Source organism: Convolutriloba macropyga, chromosome 1 (genome assembly GCF_964194025.1).
Source record: "Convolutriloba macropyga chromosome 1, txConMacr16.3, whole genome shotgun sequence".
Taxonomy (NCBI): Eukaryota; Metazoa; Xenacoelomorpha; order Acoela; family Convolutidae; genus Convolutriloba; species Convolutriloba macropyga.
The window spans coordinates 20,709,722-20,735,870 of record NC_134468.1 but is presented as its reverse complement, the minus strand read 5'-3'; the positions used below and the strand labels follow the sequence as shown (position 1 = coordinate 20,735,870).

Genomic DNA, 26,149 nt, shown 5'->3' with positions numbered 1-26,149 from the left:
TACTATCACGCAAAGAAAAAGTAAGAAATAGCAGACTAGACTGGAACGAAGAGCAGACGAAATTGTTCTAACAAATAAAAACTGCAATCACACAAATAATAGAAAATCAGCATTTTGATACAAACATACAAACCCGGGTACGGTGCGATGCAAGCAAAGAAGGACTAAGGGCATGCCTAGAACAGAAATACGAAAACAACTGGTATCCCATTGTTTATGCAAGCAGATTTCTAAATACCAATGAACAGAAATACAGCATAAATGAATTAGAAATGCTATCCGTAGTCTGGTCACTGGAACATTTTAAATATTACTTATTTTGGTCAAGATTTACCCTCCAAACGGATCACCAAGCCCTCCGGTCAGCCCTTAAAGATAACAGAGGCAATAAAACATAGCAAAGTAGAATAACACGGTGGGCGGACAGGTTATTACCATTCAATTTCCCGGTAGAACACATCGGAGTAAAAAACATTGGATTGGATTTACCGATAATTTCAGCAGACACCCTACGGCGAAAGCCGTTCCACCATCTAAAGAAGACAAAATTGTAAAAACATTGTAAGGTATGCACAAGAAACAATCCAAATAAGAACACAATTGAACAGATTATTATTAAAAGATTTCGAGCTCTCAACAGAATAAGCATGTTATCCAGTAACTATTCAGATACTACGCCAGATAATACCCATAACAACCCAACTGCCATTTCCCCAACTAGTATCACCATTGGAACCCAGAAAATTATTCAAAACATCGCTCAAGGACTAAAACCCCTTAACCCCCTTATAGTTAAATTTCCATTTGATGAAATAACGCTAGAAAAATTGCGAAACTATTAATTAAATATAAATAATGTTTTGGGAGAAACGTTTATAGTAGAAGCAATCAAAAACGACACTACCAGCATCAAAATACGCAGACTTATAGAGCTGCAAGATTGGACCGCGATTAAAAATTTTTCTAAATGCTGGTACTGTCTCAACCTAAAATTATCTCTCAAGTTTAATGGATGCATCCTATGTGACGGAAAGCTCTTCATCCCTACCCAATTATGAAAAAATTAATTGACTCACTCCACAAAACACACCCAGGACAAGCAGGAATGATTTACCTTGCCCAATTAATCTGGACTCCCAAATTCACGGGACATTGTGGCACTCGCGCAAAAGTGCAAGCAATGCACCAAAACAGGTAAAAATCTAAAACCTATAATTCGCAAAAACAATTATGTAGACCTTCCAACACTATCCGAACCAAATGAAGAAGTCCAAATGGACTTCGCAGGGCCAATATCAAACAACAACAACAGAGGCACGTACATTTTAATTATCATAGACAGATAATCACGATACCCACACGCAGAAACATATAACAACTGAAACAGCACTAACATAATTAACAGCGTACATAAAATTCCACGGTATGCCGAGATCAATAAGATGCTATCAGGCACAAGCGTTCAAAGCAAAAAAACTCTGAAATAATTTGTAAAGATAACAACATAAAATTAATACTGGCTCCCACTGGAGACCATAGGGGCACAGGTATATTCGAAAGACTAATTCAAACACTGAAAAGACGACTAGCAGCAATTAACATTGATGAAAAATGGTCAATACAAACACCTGCAAATAAAATATCGGCAATCATTGAAAACAAAAAATTTATTCCTAACACCACCATCAAAAATACACCACACTTCGGCAAAAAACCAACACACGAGCAAGCAACATAGTAACAAAACCAAACAAAACAAACCTACCTTACAATAATATAAGGAAATTCTATTTAGATATGAAGATCCTTAGACGCCCGATGTTTGACCAGCAAGCCATGTGGAATTTCTCGGACTCGGAGCCCAATTAATACATCCAATACAACGACCCAACAAATTCGGATGATTGATGCACATTGTGGCCTGTAAAACGGTACGAGAATAAAATAGGAAGAGGGAAAAAATTCGAAAGTTCTGTTTAGATGAAAAAAGGTAAATCCACAGGACCCAACGTCTAATGGAAGAACAGTCCACTCAAGCGCAACAAGAGCCGTCCGCCTCAACAGCCGACTAAGCGGGACCATCAAGTCAACAAGCACCAACCCCGAGACCCACAAATGCACAAAAAAGACGCACCTAACGCAAATGGAAAAACGCATCGCCATCAAAAAGAACAACCAGACAAATTAAAAACAAGCCATACCGGCTCGAACAAAAAACGAAGAAAGCAGCGCTACTGCAAATGAAACCCATCTCAGCTAACAAACGGTACATACAAAACAATCAAAAGCGGCAATCACTGGTCCACATGGACCTATCTAACATTCAAAACTCAAAAACAATTGACTGAATTAACCTGGCATCGGCTCCTCAACAGCCACATAAGCAACATAGTCAAAAAATTAAAGGCCAGCAACAAAGACTTTGTGGAACAGACCCCACAAAACAGTGACTCTGACAGCAATACGGACTATGCCAACATAATCACTATTAAAAAAGCAAAACCTCAACAACCAACGGCACCAAAGGACAACAACGCACAACAAGACACTACAACCCCACAACCCCAGCAATCGTCGACACCAATCCAACTGGATGAACCACAACAACAAATCGTGGAGCACGATTCCACATCGGACTTAGAGAATGAGCCAGAAACTGAAAAAAGAGTAGCAACTATGAACAACAACAGACACACTCCAGCAACAAAGCACACGAAGACCATTGGAACAAAGCCCTATATCGTCAGTCAACACTGAGAAAATTGAAGAATTAGACAAATTGATATTTGACTAAGGTCGAACATCTACCAAGGCGGGGAAGTGCTATTATTATTTTTATTCCCGGGTCGAAGTGTCAACGCCATTCAACGCAAAGTTATGTAAGATAAGCGTTGAATGCGAAAAATTTTGCAGGATAAGCGCTGAATACGTTGAAATTAGATAAATCAGGCGGTGAATGCGGTGAAAAAGCCTTTATCGCCTGGTAGCGGTGAAATTAAACAAATTTATTTAATTTCACGACTAGAGTAAGCGGTGAACTTACAAAAAATCACCACATTTCACCGCGAAAGTTTGTAATTTCACGGTTAATCTTACAAAAGTTCAAAGGGTATGTTTTACCAATAAAGTAGAGTGAAAATGAATTTAATTCAGAGGAAATATGCTAGATTTTAGTGAGAAGTGGCTAACATGAAGGAGGTGAGAGGTTCGAATCTGTGCGAGGATGGTAACATGTAGTAAGTGGTGAAATGCGGTGAATTCTTGTAAGTTCACTGCTTACTCTAGCGGTGAACTTTCATCATTTCATCGCATTCAGCGCATTTCACCGCAAAACTTTTCACGACTTATCTTACATATTCGTCTGATTTTTTTTCGACCCGTTATATTATTATTATGCAGTCGCACTTGATAATGGCAGTTTGCTCCTGTTAATTTCAAATACGTTCACATGACGTTTACCAAGCGTGATGCAACATCGCTAAGCTTATATTACAGGAAATTCCTAATAGGGAATAGGGTAAAGGCAGTAAATTATTGTAAAACTATTGGATAATTCATCACTGATGGTAAAAAATTTCCTTGGTAAAAAGTAAAATTTCCTTTTCCCAAAGTTACATTTGCACGTTTTTTATATTCTCCCAGGCCCTATGGCTACTCTTACTTCAATATGATGGCCTCTCAAATTATCTGACAATATTTGGTTCAATTTTCAGCGAAAAAGAAATCAAATTTTAACGGGAAATTTTTTTAACCGAAATTACAAGAAAAATGTCTCACAGAAAATCTCAAAACCAGTGATTTTTCTGCATGAAATTATTAATGGTAGTTTTAAGTTGCTGAAAATTATTTCTCTGTATCATTTTCATTCATTTTGCATGCATGCGTAGGAGTTTTCGACATTTTTGCGGTAATAAATTGGACTTCAGTTTGCTAGTTATCTTGAAGTAAAATAGACGTAATTTAAACCATTCGCTATGATCGGGTTCGAGCATGAACAAAAATGTGCACAAAGTCAGAGTCAGACAAGCTCGTTTTACTGCAAAACCTAGACATGTTATGGCCATTTGACAGTCAAAACAGAATTTTATAACTCGGCTTATAACCCAGGTTATAAGTAGGTTAAGTAGTTCGTTGAGCCCCACAGAAGTTGATCAGTCTATTCTTGCAGGTGAACCAACAAATTGCAAAATATCTTCAAAACTGTGCGTTTTGCGAATTCGCGTTTTGAATTTTTGCTTTCTTTATCAGTTGTTCAAAGCCAATTTAAAGTAGAAATAGTCCTCAAAATAGTAGCTTCAAACCTCCGATACTTTCTCTATTTCGTCTCAAACTACCCTAGCGCTCTTCAAATTATGCCCAACTTTACTTTCAAAATGTTGTGAACAGAGTCCTAACTCAACCTTAAGTCTCCAAAAGTGACCCCTCAAACGTAATAAAGATTTCGCTTATAACAAACCAACCGTCTCTACCAACCAGGGGTCAGTTATAACCAAAGGAGCCTTTTGTAATAACTTCAAGGGATTTCTCCTTTTCCTACCAAATATTACCACCACTGCCGGAGTATTACTACTGCCTAACGCTATCATAAATCTTAAAGTCGTATATAGACTTGTAATCCCAAAATCTGCATTCGGTACTTTTCCTACTTCCCAGTATTTAATCTGTTTTCCCAAGCTCAATTTAAGCTTTGAAACCTGTCAAATTGAACAAAGCGTAAGCCTGTGTTAAGGCTAGCCCGGCCCAGGCTACACACGTGCGCACACCATAACCAAATCTAATCTCAAGTTTCAGCTAGGAAGCAGAGTGAGTGAGCAAATTAAATATCCTCACGGCTTTGTGAAAACATTATATTCCTGTGAACTTGTCATTTTGGTTACTACTTAATACCCCCCAGGTTTGACGTTTTCACCATTTATTTATTTATCGCTTAATATCCAAGTAACACCTTTTACGCCAATATAGTTGAGTTCACAACATTCTAAAACTCAGCAAACTCGCAAATTGTGAAACAAAATAAAAAATTTCAGAATTTAATTGATATTTTTTAGAGCGAATTTCTGAAAATTTTCAGTAAGGCCATTCCTCTCTTGTTCAAAACCATTTTTTTCCGATTTTAAACTGATCCCCTTCTACAAACACATTACATAAGAATTTGCAGAAACAATTACTTGTAAAGTATATATTACAATCTACAATCTACTATATATGATAAAATATCATGGGTGGCCGACGTTTCAAATAGCATGCAAGCACTATGTGGATAAGGATTGTTTCAACATTTTCAATTATTTCAATTTCAGTTCGACTATTATTTTGTAACGGGCGGTGCCTTGAGAATATTAGGGTTTTATAGTCGCTAATAGCCCGTTCAGCGTTCACTCTTGCAACTATTTCGCCTTGTTTTGTTCACCGAAACGTGCAAAGTACAAAACTTGCTCTTGGAAATTTTCTTATCAAAAGCATTTAAACTTAATTCGCTCCCGGAGTGAAAAAGTTTGTTTCAATTTACAATATAGCTTTAGGGTGATAACTAATCCTTGCGGTACTGTACTCTCGCGAATTCGTCTTAGCTAGAATTAAGTTATATAGCCAACCAACCTTGTAAACTAACAATCTGAAAATATCTGAAACCGAAGTGAAAATTTTCCATTTAATTTTATGTGGTATTTCACCATAGCTATGACGTTTTAGTCCTGGCGAAATATACATACATACCACTATAAGAATCTAAACCATGTTTTCACAAAAAGCGAAACCGCGTTAATTAAAGAACTCAATTACTTGTTAAAACTTTTCACTTTTCGCCCCGTTGCTCAATTTTGAACGCGTCAACAACTTGAAACGGGAAAACAAAACAAAGATAAAAGCCCAAATTCTTGCCATTTTATCCGTGGTTTCTGCGCTGTTGTTTATTTTGGGTTCGGTGAGTCTTTAAACTGTATTGGATCTTGTTTTGGAATGTGAATTAAAGACATATTAGCCTCCCCCTGTGCCATTTTTCATGACTCATTCGACGCATATTCCATTTGATATTGTTTGTAGGTTTTGTGTTCCTAATTATAGCTTTATCTACCTGAACGCAGCAGCTAAATTTTCCTTCTAAAGTGTTTCTTGTTTATTTTTCCCCATTATTTCTGCCTCAAGTTGCTTGTATTATAAATTGGGCGCCTAATTTCATATTTTTGGTCGTTTGAAGCTACCTGGATTGCACTTTGACTGTCGGTAAGTTTCTAGTAGTTTTGCACTTCTAATTTTGCTCCAACAATTACACTTTTAATCCCGGCTAGATATTAATTCACGTTTTTGCTATTTTTTTGTCAAAAGAAGTGATTTTGTTCACGCTTCCTATCAAAAAGTTGCGATTTTTTATTTGAAAATAAAATTTAATTTATTAATTTATGATTTGACAGCACGATAGTTTTAGAGTTTTTTCTGCATTTCTCTCAGAATTGTATAGATAGAAAAAGTAGTTTCTTAAACAGTTATTTCTCGTTCTTTTGTGGCTTTTAAGACAAATTTGTTTAATTTTTGGCGATAGAGATGCATGTGAACAAACGGCCGCTTTGTGTGTGATCTTTTTGTGGTTTACATGTTAGAGCACGTCAAAGTCGCCTTTGTTCCCTTTTTATGTTTCTCCGACCGGCTTGTTTTATTTTTGAAGTTTTTTGTTAACGTTTGTCCCTTCATGTTTTTGTATGAACCGATAAATTGTGGTGTTTATATATGATATGTATTCGGCTATAACATGCAGTTAGTAACGCAGTTAGATCTAACATCTGTTGAAAATGGAATTAATCCATAAATAAAGTTCGTCTTTTCCTCACAAACTCACAATTGTAATTATGTAAAGTGCGTATTATACACAATTATTATGCGCACTTAGTTCTAAGCTAATAGCATCACTGTGGTAATAAAACAGCTATAATAATGGCTGTTATTTTTAAGCTAATAATGACTCCTTTTAAGGAATGTTTAGATTACATTTCGGTATGTGACTATGAATTCATAGTTGGCATCGCTTATTATTGTCAATGAATCATTCGTATAATTACTGGAACATAATTACAGCGTGAAAAAATTGTGACTCTTAATGCAGAGATTTCAATGTATAAGTAAAAAATATGCGCAGTTTATTGATTTCCTATTTTGAAATTGTGACGTTTATTTCAATGGGAAGTTGACAGGTCGTTTAATATTGGATCTTTTTATAGCACAGAGCAACTTCACATCTCTTAAGGGAGAAATAAAGCAAAAACAACTGGACATTGTTTGAGTGTTATTAATTTTATCCTATCTCTTTTTACACATTTACATATCCATACATTCTTACATCATTTTGAGCAAATCACTCAAGCTTCAATGCCGCGTGAACAAATTGTTGACTCAAAGTGACTTTTCTGAATTGAAAAACTACGTTTTTCCTTTTTAATGTTTCAGGCGGAAAAATTCCCAAACTTGGTCAGAATACGATGGAGTTAAAGTCCACAAATGGATATAATGTGACGTCACGAAGTCTACGCCATAAAAATTTGAACACTACTTAACAAACTCGCTAGTTAAATTTAAAGTTACTACTATAACTAAAGTTAACTCCAGTTATTCTCCTTTGATCGTTTGTCAGGCAAATTTTTGGCTAATTTTGGCTTGTCTCATAGTCAGTTTACTTTATCGACATTTGGTATGAAAAAGCTGTTTGAGCTGCAAAAATCACGCCATTTTTTCTAACGAGAAGTTTAATATAAATATTGCTCATATTTACACAAGAGCTGGAATTTAAAACCAAGTTCTTTCCCTAGCTATAACTTGTTCCTACTGCCGGAGGAATAAAAGCAGGAATAACTCATTTATTTGCCAAATCAGACATTATCTAGACGTATAACTTTATTTGGACAGTGTCGAGCGATTTATTACTCGCGTTTGTTTTAAACTCGATTCAACTTCACAGACAATAAATTAGCAAATCATTATCATATTTGTTATTTTTGGAGCTGACGTTTGATAATTTTTGCAGATTTATCTGGAAAAATTACATGTGCAGTGTTATTCCTATATTTATTCAGAACCCTCGCAAAATTTCCGTCTGTCCCGCACACCCTTCGTTTTAATATATGCAAATTTACACTTGCTGGTGAACAATAATACAATATATCTTCAGTATAATTATCGCTCGTAGGCGTTCTGCTGTTTAATTTCTGCCTGTACGTGATTCAGATCTGAAAGTTTGGTGATATTTGAGAAATTATTCTACAAAGTGTTTAACTTCAAAATGAAATCGCATTTAACAAACTACAGCAACCATCAAAGTTTGCGTTTATCGAAGAACTCGTCCAACTATTCAGAGAAACTCTTTCAGTCATCTGCTTCAAACGAAAGTCCGTATGATGAACTACGCATTAATCACAACTTGGACTCTATTAATAGAGCGCCGATTATTAATAAGGACCACTTGACTTTGTTTGGTTATGACGATAACACAACACCTCAAGGCTTGCATTGTTTGACAACAAAGCCAGTGCATTGTGGCACCATGTCCAATTTTGGAAGTCATGGCGATTTGGGGAAGAAAAAACGTCTGTCATTTTGTGGCGCCGATGACTATAAAAGAAAACCTACGACATCAGTTAGCGTAACTTCTTCTCCTTCTATCGGCAAATCTAGTCGCTTTACCATCATGAAAAGTAGTAATAATAATAATGATAGTAAAACAAGTTATAACAGTAATGATAAGGGGCATCATAGAAGCCATCATGTGACTTGTAATAATAATAGCAGCACCTGTTATAATTCGAATCCAATATTTGCTAACTTTGTGGAGTTGACTTGTGAGGAGAATGAAGAGGGACAATTTGACGACGATACTCAGAGTGAAATCAATTCTGTTCACTTCTTAAACGACACACTTTTGAGGGCAGGCAGTCGAAGTTCAATCTCTACCTTTAAACCCAACACTTCACCTGCAAATGAGTCTGCAAACGAACGAACTTTAGACTCTACACAACTTGCAACCCTTGATCAGAACTCTGCTCAACAAGAACCCACAAACATGCACACTTCAGAACCGATACAAAATTACCAGAAACCCAAATTTAGTGTCCTCAAACGAATAGACAAACCGCATAGCTCGCAACGCAACTCAATAGCGGGCCCTAGCGCAACATGTCCCAAAACCCTGTTAGAAATGACGTCACAGATTGACGAAGATCTCAAATTAGATTTCAAGCCTCTAGCTATCAGTCCGCAACTTTTGACTTTTGGTAACACGTTAAACCATAGACGCACAAATTCTATCAATTCGTCCGATTTAGACATTTCTGGAATGTTACGGCCGAAAACCGGAACCGAACCGAGGCCGCCTTGTAGGAGAAATTCGAGACTATCCACAGAAAAGATTGTAAAGCGTGGGGACTTTGGGCTAGTGTTACAATTTGAGGGTTTGAAGCAGCTTTCATCTTACGGGTTAACGTACGCTAGTCAGCTTCTTAGCATCGTAGTTCGTTCTTCAAGCTCCAAAAGTGTCTTACGTTCAGGATTGCTGCATGCAGATTTATCGACAGAATCTAAAACTGTTCAAGACTTTGTTCACGCTGTTACTGGTGAAACAATCCGAAACTTAATCACAAATATTACTTTAAAGAAACAGTGTGAGAAAGCCGAAGAAAGCAAAATGCGAAATAAAGCTTCAAGTGCCCCCTCCCTTGCCTTAGTATCGTCAACCTTGACAACCATGGGATCCGAGATCACGACTTCGGAACCCGACTCCTCCAAAACTCAGGAATCCACAGTCCAGGACAACGGAAACTCCTCATCGGCTCATCTCTACAAACACAGGGCATCCACTGATAGCACAGACTCAGGTGTTGGATCCCAGTTAGATCAAAGCGAGGAGCAGATCGAGAGTCCAACGTCGTCAACTTCTTCTCGCTCGACAGCTAGTTCCACTCGAACATCTCCCGACAGTCATTATCAAAACCGAGAGTTTATCCAGCTTATGAGGTTCGAAAAACACAAGAAAAGCTGCCTTAGTCACAGTAAAGAGGCTTCAAATTGCACAATAACAAATAAGCAAACAACGCCCACCAAAGAAGTAAACAACAACAACGCGTCCGTCATTAACCAGAACCTCTCAATGGATCCTTTAAGTCCAGATCTGGATTTCGAGTTCACTTTGTTCCACGTTGGCTTTGATGTGCTACCTTGTTTTATGGCATTGAAAGGTCTAAACGTGGACATACACCATTTTACAATGAAGTCTGGAAAAACTGCTTTCCTGAGAATTTGTACCGAAACTGGAACTTCTAACACTGGTCTATTACCCTCCTTGACAATTCCCAGATCAACTTTTGTTTGAATAAAACGACATTTTGATTCCATATTTTGACCTAATGAAAATTTTATTCATCATCAGAGCAATAAGATTAACATTGACTGGCGCAGTTTACTTATGCTGAAATTGATCAAAATATTTTTAAGACGACTGAAAATTGGAATCTATGCTTATAATTTAGTCAGTGCAATTTAACGTATTAATGAATTGACCTCCGAAAACACGTGCTTTGCGTGCATCTAAAACACTGCATTGAAGTATGATTAAATTTGCATTTATGATCTGCTAAATGTTCTTTAATTTACTCAGTAAGTGAAGACGTAATGCTTACTTAATACACTATGCCAGCAATTAGTCAAATATTGTAATGAAATATTTTGTCAATGAAACTTTTTTTCTGAGAAAAAGTGGACAAATCCGGCTGCTTATGACAAAACCAGAAGTCAGCTAGCGTTTTATTCAAACTATTCAATGAATTCGATTATTACTTTTATCAATTTTCATAAATGGGGGAATTTATATCCGAGGCAGGTTTTTTTCAGTCAGTAAAACTTTCACTTTTTGTAGTAAAGGGCAACAATTTAAAATTTTGAAGGAAAAACGGGACAGATAAAAATCATCAATTTGAGAAAAGTAGATTGGATGCAATTAAAAACTACTTCAGTTTTATTCTAGAAATAAATTAAATTCGATTTCTACAGATAAGCACATATTTGCTTATTAAAAAAAGGAACAAAATGGACAGAAAATTTGAAAAAAAGCCTCAGAAAATTTGAAAACTAGTTCGCTTGTCGGTTTAGCTTGTATTAATAAAAACAAAATACTCTAGTTCATTAGATTGCGCGAAAAGAACATAGATATGAACATTATGCAAATCAGAAAAATAAACATGAGAAAAATCTTGTAGAAAACAAATTCCTGAAGAATTTTCCCAGTCTTCTTTATTTCTCCAGAATATCCAAATTAACCTTCAGAAATTCCTCTGCTCAAATCAAAGTTATCTATATCGATTTATAAAAAAATTACAAAATCATAAAAAAAAGTTCAATTATTATTTGCTCTCAAATGAAGTTTATAGCAATTATATTAGTCCTGTCGGTCTTTTTTTGATGCGATTTACTGCTTGACCAATTATTCGTCTGATCCATTTGACTTTTCGTTCTCAAAAACTAGATAAATAGGTAGCGCCCAGCGGGAATTAAGTGCTCTTCAGCTCACTAGTCTCCAAGTATGCGATTCACAGAAACTGTTTTGGAGACTTATTCTTATGTTGTGAAGGGCGGTTCTTAGATTTTGACTGCAATCCCCCCACCCAAATCAGCCCGCACTCACTTCACCCCCAGCCCTGCACATCGTTCAGGCGGTAGGGGCCCCGTGCAGCCAAAAATTGCCCTCCCACCGATGCCCCACTCCCGTCCCACTGTTGTCCCACCCCTATCAGCCCCCCGATGCAAGATAAGCTAAAGCGAGCCTCACTAAACCGTGGCTAGCTGCCAACAAAGGCAACCACTCGCCGTTAGTTTGAAAGCAATTCACCTAAAGTTAGTCGGTTATGTTTAAAAAATGGAAATAATGTAACAAGCAGTGACCAGGCGTTAATTTTTTATATAGAAAATTATATATTCTTTTAGATGAGTGAAGCTAATTTTGAAAACGGATAATTTTTCTTAATATCTTGCTCATAAAATTGCAAAAAACAGGAAAATATCCAAATTTGGTCACGAAAAAGAAAAACCGAACAATTGTCAAGTCTGGAGAAAAAAAAATCTTGTTTAACTATGTCAATTTTGTTTACACTATATTTTTTGCTAATCTTTTTTTTCCAAAAAAAAATCCGACAAATTAGAAATTAAAAAATATCAAAAAACTTTGTTGTCGACAATTCCTTGTGAATTGTTTCCTTCAACAATTCACAATCATCAACAATTGTTGAGCTACTTTTTAGCTATTTTCCTCTAACATAAAAAACCTTCTCATTTGAAATACTAGAAAACAACAGATCAGGAGTTTGAACATAATGAGAAAAAACTAATCAACTCTGAAACTTGGAAACATTGGCATTATTGATTAAAAAACTGAAGAGATTCAATTTGCTTTGTTATTTGTTTGTACATAAACTTTGGAGAAAATCGAGATGAAAACAGTCGTCAAGACCACCTTCATGTGTCTTCCCTTAAATTCTAAAATCAATTTTGTAATTATATACTGCAGCCTACTAGGAGTTTTAAATTAAAACGTCAAGGTTTTAACTAAGAAATGATTCCTGGAGTGTTTTTTGGTTAAATTTCTTCAAATAAATTCAAGTTGTAGTCTTTAGAGAATTTGTTTTTTCGAGTTTCAGAATTACTGTCGTTATTAAAATTTTCTACTCAATGATAATTTCGTTAATTCTAACTCACTTTCCAGATATGAAAAAAAAACAAGTGAAGATGTCAAGCAATCTGAAGTTTTTCTCTGCAATCATTGTTTCCCTTATTCGGCGCAGTTCTTAAAGTTGCATAAAATAACATTTTGGCGATAAACCAAGACAAAAAGCGCATAAATTATTCAAAGGATTGGAAAGTTTGCCGCTAATTTGGCTGTAATGCTAAAACTGTCAAATCTTTTTGCCATTCCAAATTTCTGAATAATTTTTCTTAAAATTTTTTTAACATTTAATATTTTTTTGCTTATTTTTATGGGTATTTTTTATATATAGAAAAAAATATTTTTTTGAGATCTGCGGATTTAGTATTGAAAAATAATAATAATATTTCTTAATACAGCTCATAAAACCCAAAAAGAACAAAAATCCAATATTGGTATCGAAAGCGAAACCCTAAACACTGTATAACCAGAGAAACAAAAATTGCAGCGCTCCAATGAATTTCATTTTTTTATTGTATCAAGACAACCACGGTATGACCATTATATTCTCGTTTCTTGGCTATTTATTATCACCGCTTTTCCTGTATCATTCAGCATTCAACATGAGTAAAGTGAAGCGCTAGACTTGTACGCAGTGGTTAATGTTTTTTTTTCATTTATTAGTTGATACTCGGTTAATTTTGCTATGATTTTATTTTTGGTTTTTCATGCAAATTTTTATAACCGTTAACCAGCCATTCACTGCAATTCTGACAGTTTGCTGCATTCGACAATTTTGTTGGCGGATTTATTCTTCGATAACCTGACCCGCAAACACATGCACTCTCTCAGAGACGTTTGAAAAAATTTGGAAATTCTCAATAAAGTCTGCAGATAATTTGTGATAATATTTCAACAAATATTAAGGTCGATATATGATTTGGAAAAGTCAAAATGTTAATGTGGAGGTTAAATCACATACGGGTTGGCAAAATCGTAAGCATATATCATATTTATTCTGTATCTGATGGAATTTAGGCAGCATAAACAGTGTTCAATAATCTCTAAAAGACTAGTGAAGAAACAGCTTTGGGCTCTTTCCCAATTCATGACCCACAGCTTAATGTGTTTAATTTCGCTAATAGCTTAATTGCCGTATTTATACACCATTGTACTAAGAAGCTTCATACGCGCAAGAAGTCAGGTAGTAAGAATCATCGACGGAGACGACGAATTGAAAAACCATAGCAGGACAAGTCCTGATGTACAATTCAAAGTTTTTCAATTGACTAAACAAAGAACTAGACCTAAAACGGACTATGAGTGAATAGGAAAACCATTTCTGAAAAAATTAGATCAAATGTAAAAAAGAGAAAACAGAAAAAAACTGTAAAAAGGCCCATGTGATCAAAAAACATTTACCGAGAAAGCAAATTTTTTCTTTCAAAAACCGTATTCTCACTCTAGTTTAATTTTAGAGCGAAAAAAAACAACTCAATTTTTTGCTCCACTTCATGTTTCGGCGTGACCAAAATCACTACCGCATTTTGACTTCAAAAATCATGAAAATGTGTGAAGAGATCATAAAAGAAACATAACCGGAATAATTCTGGAAACAACTCGAAGTGAAAATCTGCTTAAATTCCGTCCAACTACTCATCAGACAAAACTTGCCTTCAATAATTTATGATTATCTCGAAATAAAACCATAAAACAAAAAAGTAAAAAAATAAAATCTATTAAAAAATGATAAAAAATCTGATCGATTTAGGTCATAATTTGAGGCCCCGAAAAAACTATCTCTGACACGATTACTTCATCAAGACAACTAGTGCCTACTAAAATCACTTTTGAGATTTTTTAAAAGTACTTGAAATCTAATCATGAAAAAAAAAGCTCTTACAGACAACTTTGACTAAATAACTGGAAAAAGTTAATATATTTTTTTTTGATATTACAAAAGCACATATATCCAAACAAAAAACTTCTCGGCCACTAAGATATCCAGATGCTCGCAAAACAATAGGCAAGTCATAATAGGTTAAGAAACTTGTCTGAGGAACAGAAAAAAAGCGGAAAGACTGGAAAAAACTAAGAAAAATAGTTTCACATTTCGCCATTTTTCGTCATACTTCTCAATGCTTCATATCCACAAAACTTTAACCCCGTGTTAACTAAAAGTTTCTCAGAAAATAGAGGTCTTTTCAATACCCGTTAGAGGCAGTAAAACAAATTAATAGGAAAAAAGTTAGCCCAGTATCAGCAAAATCCATGAAAAAAAATCCGAATTAGCGTGAAATTCATATAAACTTTCAGAAATTTGCAAACCACTAGCAAACTCAGCTTAAAATCAAAAGAAAATCATAACCAAACTTTTTAACGAAAAAAATTGAGAAAAAACTGCTTTTAAATGCCGCACGTTAGCAAAAACTATGCTCGCTTAGTGAATTTTTTTTACAACTCAATTTCTCGCTCTCTAGAAAATAGAGTTTTGAACAAAAAACCAGTCTCTTTTTGCTACACCTTTTATTCTCCTCAGCAGCAAAATCACTCCAAGTTTTTTTTACGTGTTTAATTTCCCGCTTCAAATTCACTCCAATAAAATTGATTGAGAAAAACATAGCCCGAAGAATTCCGGAAACGACTCGAAGGAGAAAATTGCCCATACTTATGACTAAACGACTTGAACAACTATTGTGAATACTGAGCCTCCACAAATGCCATACAAAACTTAAGGAACAATGGAAACGGCATTCAAAAACAAATTGAACAAAAAAACCAGAAAAACTTATTGAGTTTTTTTAATAGTACAGGGAAATATAAAGCCGAGTAAAGTTCGTTTGCAATTAGAGCAACGAAAAGCGCGCACACCAATGGCAAGTCATAATAGATTAAGAAACTTGTCAAAAAATTAAAAAAAGAAAAAAATGCAAAATAAAAAAGAAAAATCGTTTAAAAATCTAATTTTTCTGTCAATTTTTCTAGGAAAAAAAAAGATTTATACCGAGAAAACTTTAATCAATTGGTTTCTCATTATTCGTTAAGTAAGGAGCTTCTATTCAAATTCCACGTAAAGCGTTAAAACAAAAAAATAGGCACAAATCTTTAATTTTTGTCTGAAAATCAGCAAAACTGATCAAAAACCTTCAAATTAGCATTTAACTCAAATTAACTACTTGAAACCTTCAATTCCTGTCAAAACATGCCTAAAATTAATAAAATATCATAATCAAACCTCATAACCATGAAAAATTGCAAAGAAACTGCTTTTAAAAGCCGCAGGTGAAGAAAAAAATTTCGCTGGATTAGAGAAAATTTTTTCACACATCAATTTTTCGCTCTCTCAAAAACAGCGGTGTGAACAAAAACCATTCTCTTTTCGCTCCACTCTTCATTCTGTTCAGCAACAAAATCACTCCAAATTTTTTCACGTGTTTCATTTCCCGCTTCAAAAATCACTCCAATAAAATTGATTAAAAAAGGACTTCTCCAATACTCCTCTTCGAGTCGTAAAAAAGGACTTCTCCAATACTCCTCTTCGAGTCGTAAAAAGATAGCGCCCCAATACAATTCAAATTCTTTGAATGGTAAAAAAATACCACGATGTCCCCAATAATAGCCGCTATCGCTTCACGGCTATTAATAAAAGTTTCTAAGAACCAGATTTTTCTATAAATGGGTGGTGTCTATTATGGGATAGAGCTAGTTTTGCGCTAGAGTTAACACTCATCATTGGTACACTCAAGAGCACCTTTTGCGGTAAACATGGTATGTACAATACTCTCTTTTCTCTATTTCTATTCTACCACGGCTGACAATTCTCGCACCAGCAGTCGCTGTGATTGTCGTTTGATTTGATGCAGTGAGGAACTTTCTCTGACCTCTTTGGGGTCAAACACTGAGTAAGAAAGGCTGCAACCACCACTGAGCAAATTATGGACATCAATTCCTAAAACATTATACTGAAACACACACAGAGGCACGCACACAACACAAACTAGCACACACACATCACACACACACACACACACACACACACACTCACTTAGCCACATATCATCCTCAATTCAAACATCTTTTGCCGAGCTACTCTTCTCAACCTTGGAGCTACTTCTCAATTAAGTTTCTCAAACAGCGTTACACCAACTTGTGATCAACTAAGGAAAACAAATTTTGCTCAATTGATCTGCTTCAGCAGTGGTGCTTCCTACCTATGAAAATTAAATAATAAAAAAATTAACTTAATACGAACATCATTGTGAATTAGATCAACTCAATCGAAATTTCACAGTTAAAAGAAAGCTGTCTGAAATGTGACAAATGCTCAAACGAAATTTGAATGAGTTCTTAGAAAAGTGTATACCATCTAGGGTATCCCTTGAGACTGATTTCTAGGCAATTTGCAGAAGCAAACCATATTGGGTACCCTTGTGACCCCCACTGTAAACCCTGGTGCTAGGATTAGTTTTTTATGTTGACTTTCTTGCACTGATAATAGGTATATTTACAACTGACACCACTAGCCAATGGGGCAAGCAATGATGAGAAGAAGAACCAGAAGGTGATGAAGGATGCGTAAAAGAAGGAAGTTGCAGACATCGAGGAGAAACAGAACAATTTGTAGAGCCATCAGGCAATGACTCTAGATGCAAAAACGCTCATGCTGATGAGAAATGAGTGGGTGAGAGATGACGGCATGGAGCAATGACTTGGAAGTTTTTGCAAGAAAAATTTCAGAGTACGGAGACGTCGACTGTGGTGATTTTGGTGGCACAGCTTGATCAACTGCAGCTTGAGGATTCTGAGGATTTGGATAGCTTCATCATCAGAGGACAGGAGTCGGTTGTACAGATCACATAGTGACGAACATCGACACGTTCCTGGACTTTGTGTCGAACCAATCAATGGTCAGAAATCCCAACGGAGACGCCTCCAGAGTGGTGGGCAGACCCTGTGTAAGGATCATCATACCCTCAATCAAAGGGGATTTCCAATGCAAACTCAAAACGTTTTGGGTGTGCTTGACTACTCTTTAAACCTCTTAATGCACGGAGTTGGGACATAACTTCACTTTCATAAATCGAAATGGCTGCAGGAAACGTCCGAAGGGAACTTGGGTAAAAATAACACATGAAAAAAATTTGCTTTGCTTACGCTGAAGCGTTCTAGAATTCAAGATGAGCTCCAACAGCATGATACTTAACAGTGCAAGGAAGTGGCACAGACGACTGGGTCATTTGAACCAAGCGGATCTGGTCAGGAATGCACCAGGGACAGTGGAGGAACTCGATGATGTATGCAATGTGTGCGCATTGGTCACGATCACATGGACTAAAGCACCAAGAGTGGCAAAGACCCCAGCAGAGAAGCTGGAGAGGGTGTTCACAGACTTGATGGGACCTTTTTGAGTAGAGTCACTGTCAGGGTTCCCATACTGCATTGTGTTTGCAGACCAGTACACAAAATATGTGTTTGTGAACTTGCTTAAGACAAAGAGTGAAGCACTGGCCAGCCTGAAGAAGTTTTTTCTCAGTATGGGAATGTCGAAGAATCTGAGGCAAGACAATGGGAAGGATTTTTTTCAGAGCAGTCTACGTTGTACTGCTTAGATACAGGCACTCTACAGGAGAAGACCACACCAAGAACGCCACAACAGAATGGGTTACGTGACAAGTGCAACAGGACACTGCTGGAGATGACAATTGATTGCGCATTGACACAGGACTTTCCAAAATCATGTTCGGAGCTCCAATTCTTCATGCAACAAGGATCAGGACTTGTTTGGAAGACGAGGAGAAGAAAAATGCCCTGCAGAGCTGATGCAAATTATAAAACCTAAGCCTTCAATTAGTAAATTATCTCTTTTTCGATGCACAGTCTTCATGAGGAGGAGGGACAGAAACGTCAGCCAACTCGAAAGCAAAGCATGGAAGAAAAGTTTGTGGGTTACACTGAAGGAGACAACGGATACCTGGTGCACGTTGCCAACAGAGGCAAGATTGTGGCAGTTCGAGATGTGACCATCGAAAAGAGGAGTGGAGGACGCGAAGAGCGTGAACACACAAGAACTGGGACGAGATCCTTCGGATGTTGAGGAAGTGGCACTAGATAAAGAATTTACTGAATTAGTAGGGAGATACCAGACTCGGAGTCACTGGAATACAGTGACACAGAGGACTTCTTACAGTGAGAGACAGTTGGTTTCTGTGAGGAGGCACTGGAGCAAGCGAACAGGGACCTCATAACGGGCAAATGGGTCTACAAAGTAAAATCGGCACCCAATGTTCAAGTGGACAAAAACAAAGTGCGCTATGTAGCTATTGGCTTCAAACAATTGGAAGGACTGGACTACTTTGAGATTTTTACGCCTACCACCTGTATCCCAGACACATTCAAGATTGCACGCCAACTATCAGCAATGCAAGGCCATGAGATGCACCAGTTTGATGTCAAAACGGCATACCTGTACTCACCAATAGAGGAAGAAGTGTACCTGGAACAAACAAAAGAGTTTGTAAAGAAGGATCGGACGGAGGGAAGTTAGTAGGTTGACTGAAAAAATCAATTTGTGGTAGGAAACAAGATGCTAACAACTGGTATAAGGAGATGGGAGACTTCCTACAGAGACAGGGTTTCACCAGAAGCAGGAACGATCATTAGGATCTCTTCGGTTTGTTCCCCCAGTTTAGTGCGCGAATTTTGTTCGCTCCCACCCCGACGAATGTGCCAAATTTTTACATAACGAATTACTATGTCATGGCACGTGCTCTGTCTCTGTGGGTGCATAACGTACCGGGGGGACACAACCGGAAAAAATCTGATCATTGCATGTTCACGAGAGCAAAGACAGTGGGTCACACTTTCATCTTGGTCTGTGTTGACGACATCATAGTAGCATCAAAAAGCATGATTTTGAGCCCTGATGTCAAGAAAGCCCCTGAGGCAACATTTCACATGGAAGACACAGGAAAATTACACTGGTTTCTTGGTCTAAGAATTAGACGAGAAGAGGGCAAGGTCACAGTCGACCAAGAACGCTACAAAGAAGCAATGCTTGGGCGCTTTCAAATGGATCAATGCAAACCCTCAAGAACTCCAGCTGAATTGAATTTGAAACTTCAGACAGCCCAGATCGAAGACGAGGAAGTGGATCAAAGTATCTACAGTGGCTTGATTGGATCAATTCTGTATCTGGCCGAGCAGACGAGGCCAGACATCAAGTGTCGCAGTCAACATTCTGTCCAGACACATGAATGCACCTACCAATCAACACTGGCTATGCAGAAAACAACTTCTGAGATATCTTTAAGGTTCAAAGGGTTAAAATTTACCTATACAAACAAACTAGTTATGATTTAGGGGCAAAGTGATGCAGACTGGTCTGGTGATGTGAACAACCAAAAATCAACGGCGGGATATTAGGTCAAGCTCAACGGACATGGCGCAGAACTCAGCTGGGGTGTCAAAAAGCATGCCACAGGCTCTGTTTTTATCAGAAGCAGAATATCATGGCGTCGCAGCAGCAGGTCAAGAAGACTTGTATCAACAGAAACATCCAATAGCAATTGGAGAGAAAACCAGAATTGTATCAAATTTTGCCAAAACAAAGCAAGCACTTTGAGACAAAGTTAACTTCAAATGGGACAAGATGGAAGATTGTACTATTCCGATTCATTACGTTTCAACTAACAAAACGGCAGCCCACATCTCCACCAAATCCTAACCGTATTGAAGATGGAAACATTCAGAACTGTTTTTATGGGACCGGGCTTTACGCAATCAGCTCAAATCTGAGTTGGGGTGTTAGAATATCAATCAAACTATAGTCTTGAACTTAGTTAGAATTATTAGAAAGAAAGTTTAACCTACCTGATTACCAAAAAGAGGAGAAAATTGATATTAGTCATAACATTTATATATGAATCGTCAAGAAATGGTGCTTAGAATCAATATTACATCAAATTAGTGAATCAGATAACTATTATTAGAGTGAGATTAATTGATGTAAAATCTTCGCAGCATGCATTGAATGATTATGATTCCACTGGAAATGTGAACGAGTTCTTGAAAAAATGTAAATGCATACCATCTATTGTATCACCTGCGACTGATTTCTAGGAAATTTGCAGAAGCAAACCACATTCGATAAATTTTGGGACCCCCACTGTAGATCATCGTGCTAAGATTAGTTTTCTATCTTGACTTTCTCACACTGATAATTGACAATGGGTATAAATGTACAGCTGATTTTTTAGCCTTTTTTCATCCCCAAAATCAAATCACCATCTTGATCTAATAATCAGATCTCTTCTGTAAATCTCTAAGTTCTACTGTAAAATACCATTTTTGTTATTCTCTCATTTTGAGAAATTAAATTTTCTACTTTGTTAAAAACGCTTTTTATTCCGTTTGCTAATACCCATAACCCAACAGCAACCACCAGTGTTGGATCATATCCTACCTTCAGCATTTATTCAAAAAAATAGACTTTGAAAAGGCGTTTTTAATCACTTAGCAGTTTTGAACTACTTTAAAATGACACCGCCTGACAAGGAAATATTGCTTGTTGGCTTCTCCTGGATTGCAAAAGACAATTTCATAATATGAAAAAATGTGTTAAATTTGATATCAAAAAGATGATTTCTGAAAAATATGCATTGGAGAAGGCACAAACCGAGTATATCAGTTTCCACGCTAGCCATTATGGCACAAAAAAACAAAATTTTTCGCTATCATTAAAATTACAATACATTTTTACCCTCGGTATTAAGTTCAGATGTATTGTTTTATCAAAAAATACGATAAATTTTTATAAAAAATTTACATCCTAAGAGCTTTTGAATTCAATTCTTTGATATTAACAATTATACCAATTCTGATAAATTACCAGTCGCTTCACTTTGTATGCAGCAACCTATTCAGCGGGCAAATGCTAGCTGAATAGCAAAACTGTGACTAAGCAAAAATGGTAACCCGGGCCGATGTTTCACCCTTAATTCACCACAAATTAACGAGGGTAAGGGTGTTTTAGCTCATCCCACTCTCACGCTCATTTGGGTTTGGAGGGGTTTACAATCCCTCACATCTTGTGCCACGCTCTTAATTAATCCTTTATTACTCTTCTGGTGCATTTGGTGTTTTGTTTGTATATTTTGGGGGCTTAAAATCGACTTTTAAAGCGCCCCTGAACCGATAACACTGCACCGTTATCTACCAGGGAAAAGAACGTAAAGAGTGTATAAATACGATTTTTTAACGTTAGTTCTGATTAAAAAGGTGGAAAGGTGGTATTTTAAAATGTGAAAATAAGAAACATAGCTGGCAGATTGCCAGAAAATAGCCGCAATAGCTTCGTAGATCTGCAGTCTCAAGAAAATCAGTAAAAGAGAGAGCAAAAAAATTTGTCTTTTCATTGAAGGCTGATATGTTATATTTTGAATAAAATCTGTATACGTTTTTGCTGCCTCTATTAGCTGATCTCAAATAACCTTCGTTTAGAGTGACACACACCCATTTGACCTTATCTCTTTGAATTAAAGTAAATAAAAGTCAATTTCAAATTGAAGAAGTCATTCTTGAGAGTGAGGTGTCAAGTGTGACCAAAAATTTAAGCACGCGCATGAACAAAAAACTCGCTCCACTAAGAGCGAAAAATGACGTCACACATGCAATTCAGTTGAAATTGCATGAACGAATGAACAAAAAGTGGCTGTGACGTCACATGGTCGTAACAAAAATCATGACGACGAAATAAAAAAACATAGCAGGACAAGTCCTGACGTACAATTCAAAAAATTTTCATTGTCTTAACAAACAACTAGACCTAGAACGGACAATGAGTTAAATGGAAAAACCATTTCTAAAAAATCAGATGCAAAAAAAAAACAAAAAAAACACAATAAATGTCAAAATGCTGCTTGTGCACAAAAAATCACTAGCAAGATTAGAGAGAGGTAACTAATATTTATAGGAACGACGTTCAAATAGCGGGCATCTAAATTTGGGCTTTATGGGTTTATCCCGTTTCTACTTCTGACTTCAATTTTTTCTACTGACCCTGTTCATTTTGAATTGCTTTGCTGAGCAACTGATGTTCAAAATCACTTTTAGCAGAATGAGAGAAGAGAGAAACTAGCCTAAAGAAGTCAAAAAGATTTCACGCAAGATGTTGAAAAGGCGGCAAAATGAGGTAAAGCGGAATATTTTTTTATTCGACGAAGTAGAAAAACATTGCAGGACAAGTGCTGACGTACAATTCAAAGAATTTTTATTGACTTAACAAACAACTAGACCTAAAACGGACAATGAGTGAATTGGGAAAACCATTTCTAAAAAAATCAGATGAAAAAAAAAACAAAAAAAAAACAGAAAATCAATGTCAAAATGCTGCTAGGGAGAACAAAAAACCACCAGTGAGATATGTAATTTTGATTCTAACAAAAAAACTAGGTCCAGAATGAGCTGTGAATGGATTGGGAAAACTATTTAGAAAAAAATCCGATCCAAAAAGTCGAAAAAACAGTAAAAATCAGAGTGAAATTGCCGCATGTGAACAAAAAACTACTACCGAGAAACCGAATTTTTGTTCAAGCACCGTTTTCTCGCTCTACTTTAAAATTAGAGCGAAAAAAATTCACGTCGCAAAACCACTCGCTTTTTCGCTCCATTTCCTGTTTCGGCGTGACCAAAATCACCACTCCAACTTGACTTCAAAAATCATGAAAATGTGTGAACAGATCTTAAAAAAAGACAGCGCCCCAATACAATTCAAATTCTTTGAATTGTAAAAAACCAAGAGTAGGCCAGTAATAGCCCCAGCTGTCGCTGTGCGGCTATTAAAAAAGAGTGTAAGAGTGCAATAAAAATTATTAAGAGTGTAATCATATAGAGTGTGAAATTATGAAACTTCACTTTTTTCCCGTGTAAAAGTCTTAAAGTTACATTACACTCCTTACACTCTTTCCTCCATTATTAGGTGGAGAATTAACGGCGTAGAATCTTATTTTTAAACTCTTACACTCATTTCCCCATTATTTTTGAGTGCAATCTTCGGCCCGGGAACTGAATTATTGGAGTGCTATTCTTGCAAAAATGAAAACTTGCAAAATATCCTTAAATCGAGATCAATTAAGAAGTCTGATAACAATATTTGTTTTGACGAAATAATCAGTGATTGTGGGTGTACAAGCTTTGCCAACAAGAAATAACTACTGTACGTGTTTTTGTTAGTGGTGAACAATACATACCATAGCTTGTTGTAGACAATTCTTAAAATAATTTAGACGTTCTTTCCAGAAGTGAAAAACTTTAGTTGTGATGACCTTTGTGTTTTGTTAGACAGCTGGTTTTTTAATGTTACGAATTTTTGCATTCATTAATACAGTAATACTGGGATCAAAACAGGCAACTAACACAAAATCATATCAAAAATCCAAAAATAAAGCAACTGTTACGTCATCTTTTCTTTAGAGAACCCAGGGTACGATTTCATAGGTCACTAAAACTTCGAGGCAAAGAGCTTAGTTTGAATGGTTAAGCTTAGATTCGAAGTTTTAAAAGTCTACATTTTTGTCCCAAAATAAGTGTCCTATGGGACACTAAGTTTAGAACAAAAAATACACTTTCACTTCTTTAAGTCGAAGTTAGAAATGAAAAACTAAAGAGAGGAAAGTCTATTTTTTGTCCTAAGTTTATTGTCCAACAGGGCACTAAGTTTAGGATGTAAAATTAGATTTTCACTTTATGAATAACCAAACCGCTAAAAATAATCGGCTGCTTCGCTACAAGAGAGGGCGAAGTTTGGTTTATTTCAACTTCTGTAATGTTTTAAGAAACTTTTTCTTTCAGTAATCTGGAAAATTGTACTCTTAAATTCAATTTCGAATGAAATTCAACACTTTCGCATCCTTTATCTCTAAATACGTCAGAACAAAATATTGGCCCCCCTCGGGCCTCGTGCCACACCTCGGGTGACTTAGCTTTTGCTCTAACATACATTTAATAAACCGGTTAAACGATGCCAAGCCAAGCTGAAAGGGCGCCCAAGACATTGCAATGAGACTCGCGTCATGAGTCAACTTGTTTTCTAATTATTTTGACTTATTCTGCCCACAGTGTCATCAATGACTATCGGTTAAAAAATAGTGTTTTTGACGCGCAATTTACGAGAAATATCTAAACCAGCTCGTGCGCCTGGGAGGTGTAAGAATTATGTAATCATTAGGACAATTATGGGGTAAAACAGACTGGATCCAATTATTTTAGACTACTCATCTGAATAAGCAAATACAATGAATTCTCAAAAAGATCAGCTGAAGCAGCAAAATAGTTGAACCAAACAGCACTGCCATGTCAAAAATTTTCAACAACGCTCAAAACACGACATTTACTGAAAAAAGTGGTGAAAATTCCACAGTTAATATCAGTTAATATCACTATTTAGAGGTTCCACAGTTAATATCACTATTTGGAGGAGAAGTGACACACAAGAAGTTGCCCAGTTAATTGATCAATCCTGTAATTCCACACGATTCTCTGGGCCTCAGTCGCATGATTTTTTGCGTGATTCACACAAAAAATTGCGTGGAAAAACCCCTAGGTTTCGTGTACAAATTTCGATTTTTCACAAAAAAAAACACTTTTCTCATGTGGAAACACACGAAAAGTCACGTAAAAGTCACATGATGTCTCATGATTTATGCATTACTTTTTTGTGTGTCTTCAAATGAGAATTTTGTGAGCTCATACGCAAGAAAATGGTTTTATTTCACGAGAAATCGGTGTTTTTCCTCAAAATTTTTTGTTGCGAATCACGCAAAAAACCATTAGATTAAGGCGCAGATAATCGCGTAGAAATATATGATTTATCATGTAACTGCGTATTTTCTTGTTTGTCCCTTTTCCCACAAAGACTGGGGCGTTAGTAAACAATTTTTCGGTTCCTCGGAGCTAATTTTCCAGCACCAAAAAATTGAAGCATTGAGTTATCAATCTGAGGAATCAGAAAGATTGTTCTTCTTTCACTTTTTCGTCGTGTTTTCAAAAAACTTGTTTGCAACCTGGAGAGGTGATTTCTGTTGGCTTGTTAATTTTATGGAAGCATAAACAAAATTTATGTTTTATGTTGTGAACTTTCTGCATTCTGTATCAAAAACTAAACCTTGAATTTTGGAATTGTTTCGTAATCACCATTGAAGCCAAAGGAAAGGGAACTCTGTTCTGTCGCAAACCATTTTCACGTAAAACGTTAGGGATTGAGATGGACGACTTCGCCATCAGTATTGTGGCGTCCATTTGATTGAGAAGATTACCACTGAAAAATTAAACAAATTTTTTAATTAATTTTATGACGCTGTAAAGTAGGAGATTAGGGGAAGTTTAATCATTCGTTCGTACTGATTTTATTCAGCCTAATTTTCAGGTTTAGGTATAGGTAAAATTTTAGACAATTCGGAAACTTTTTGCGTAAACTTTTTGGAG

At 36.3% G+C, this 26,149-nt stretch overlaps 1 protein-coding gene across 7 annotated transcripts in view; it reads left to right on the top strand.

Moving 5' to 3' along the window:
* The window catches only part of LOC142336272 (uncharacterized), a 31,874-nt gene extending 21,161 nt beyond the window's left edge, over nucleotides 1-10,713 (top strand). For 2 of the 7 annotated variants that reach the window (XM_075384981.1, XM_075385007.1), the window contains one exon: nucleotides 7,438-10,713. In XM_075384981.1, coding sequence (XP_075241096.1) covers nucleotides 8,267-10,348 — 2,082 coding nt within the window. In that variant the 5' untranslated portion in view covers nucleotides 7,438-8,266 and the 3' untranslated portion in view covers nucleotides 10,349-10,713. The other 5 variants (XM_075385015.1, XM_075384990.1, XM_075384999.1 and 2 more) reach the window with 5 other exon arrangements.
* Nucleotides 10,714-26,149: the final 15,436 nt, after the last annotated feature.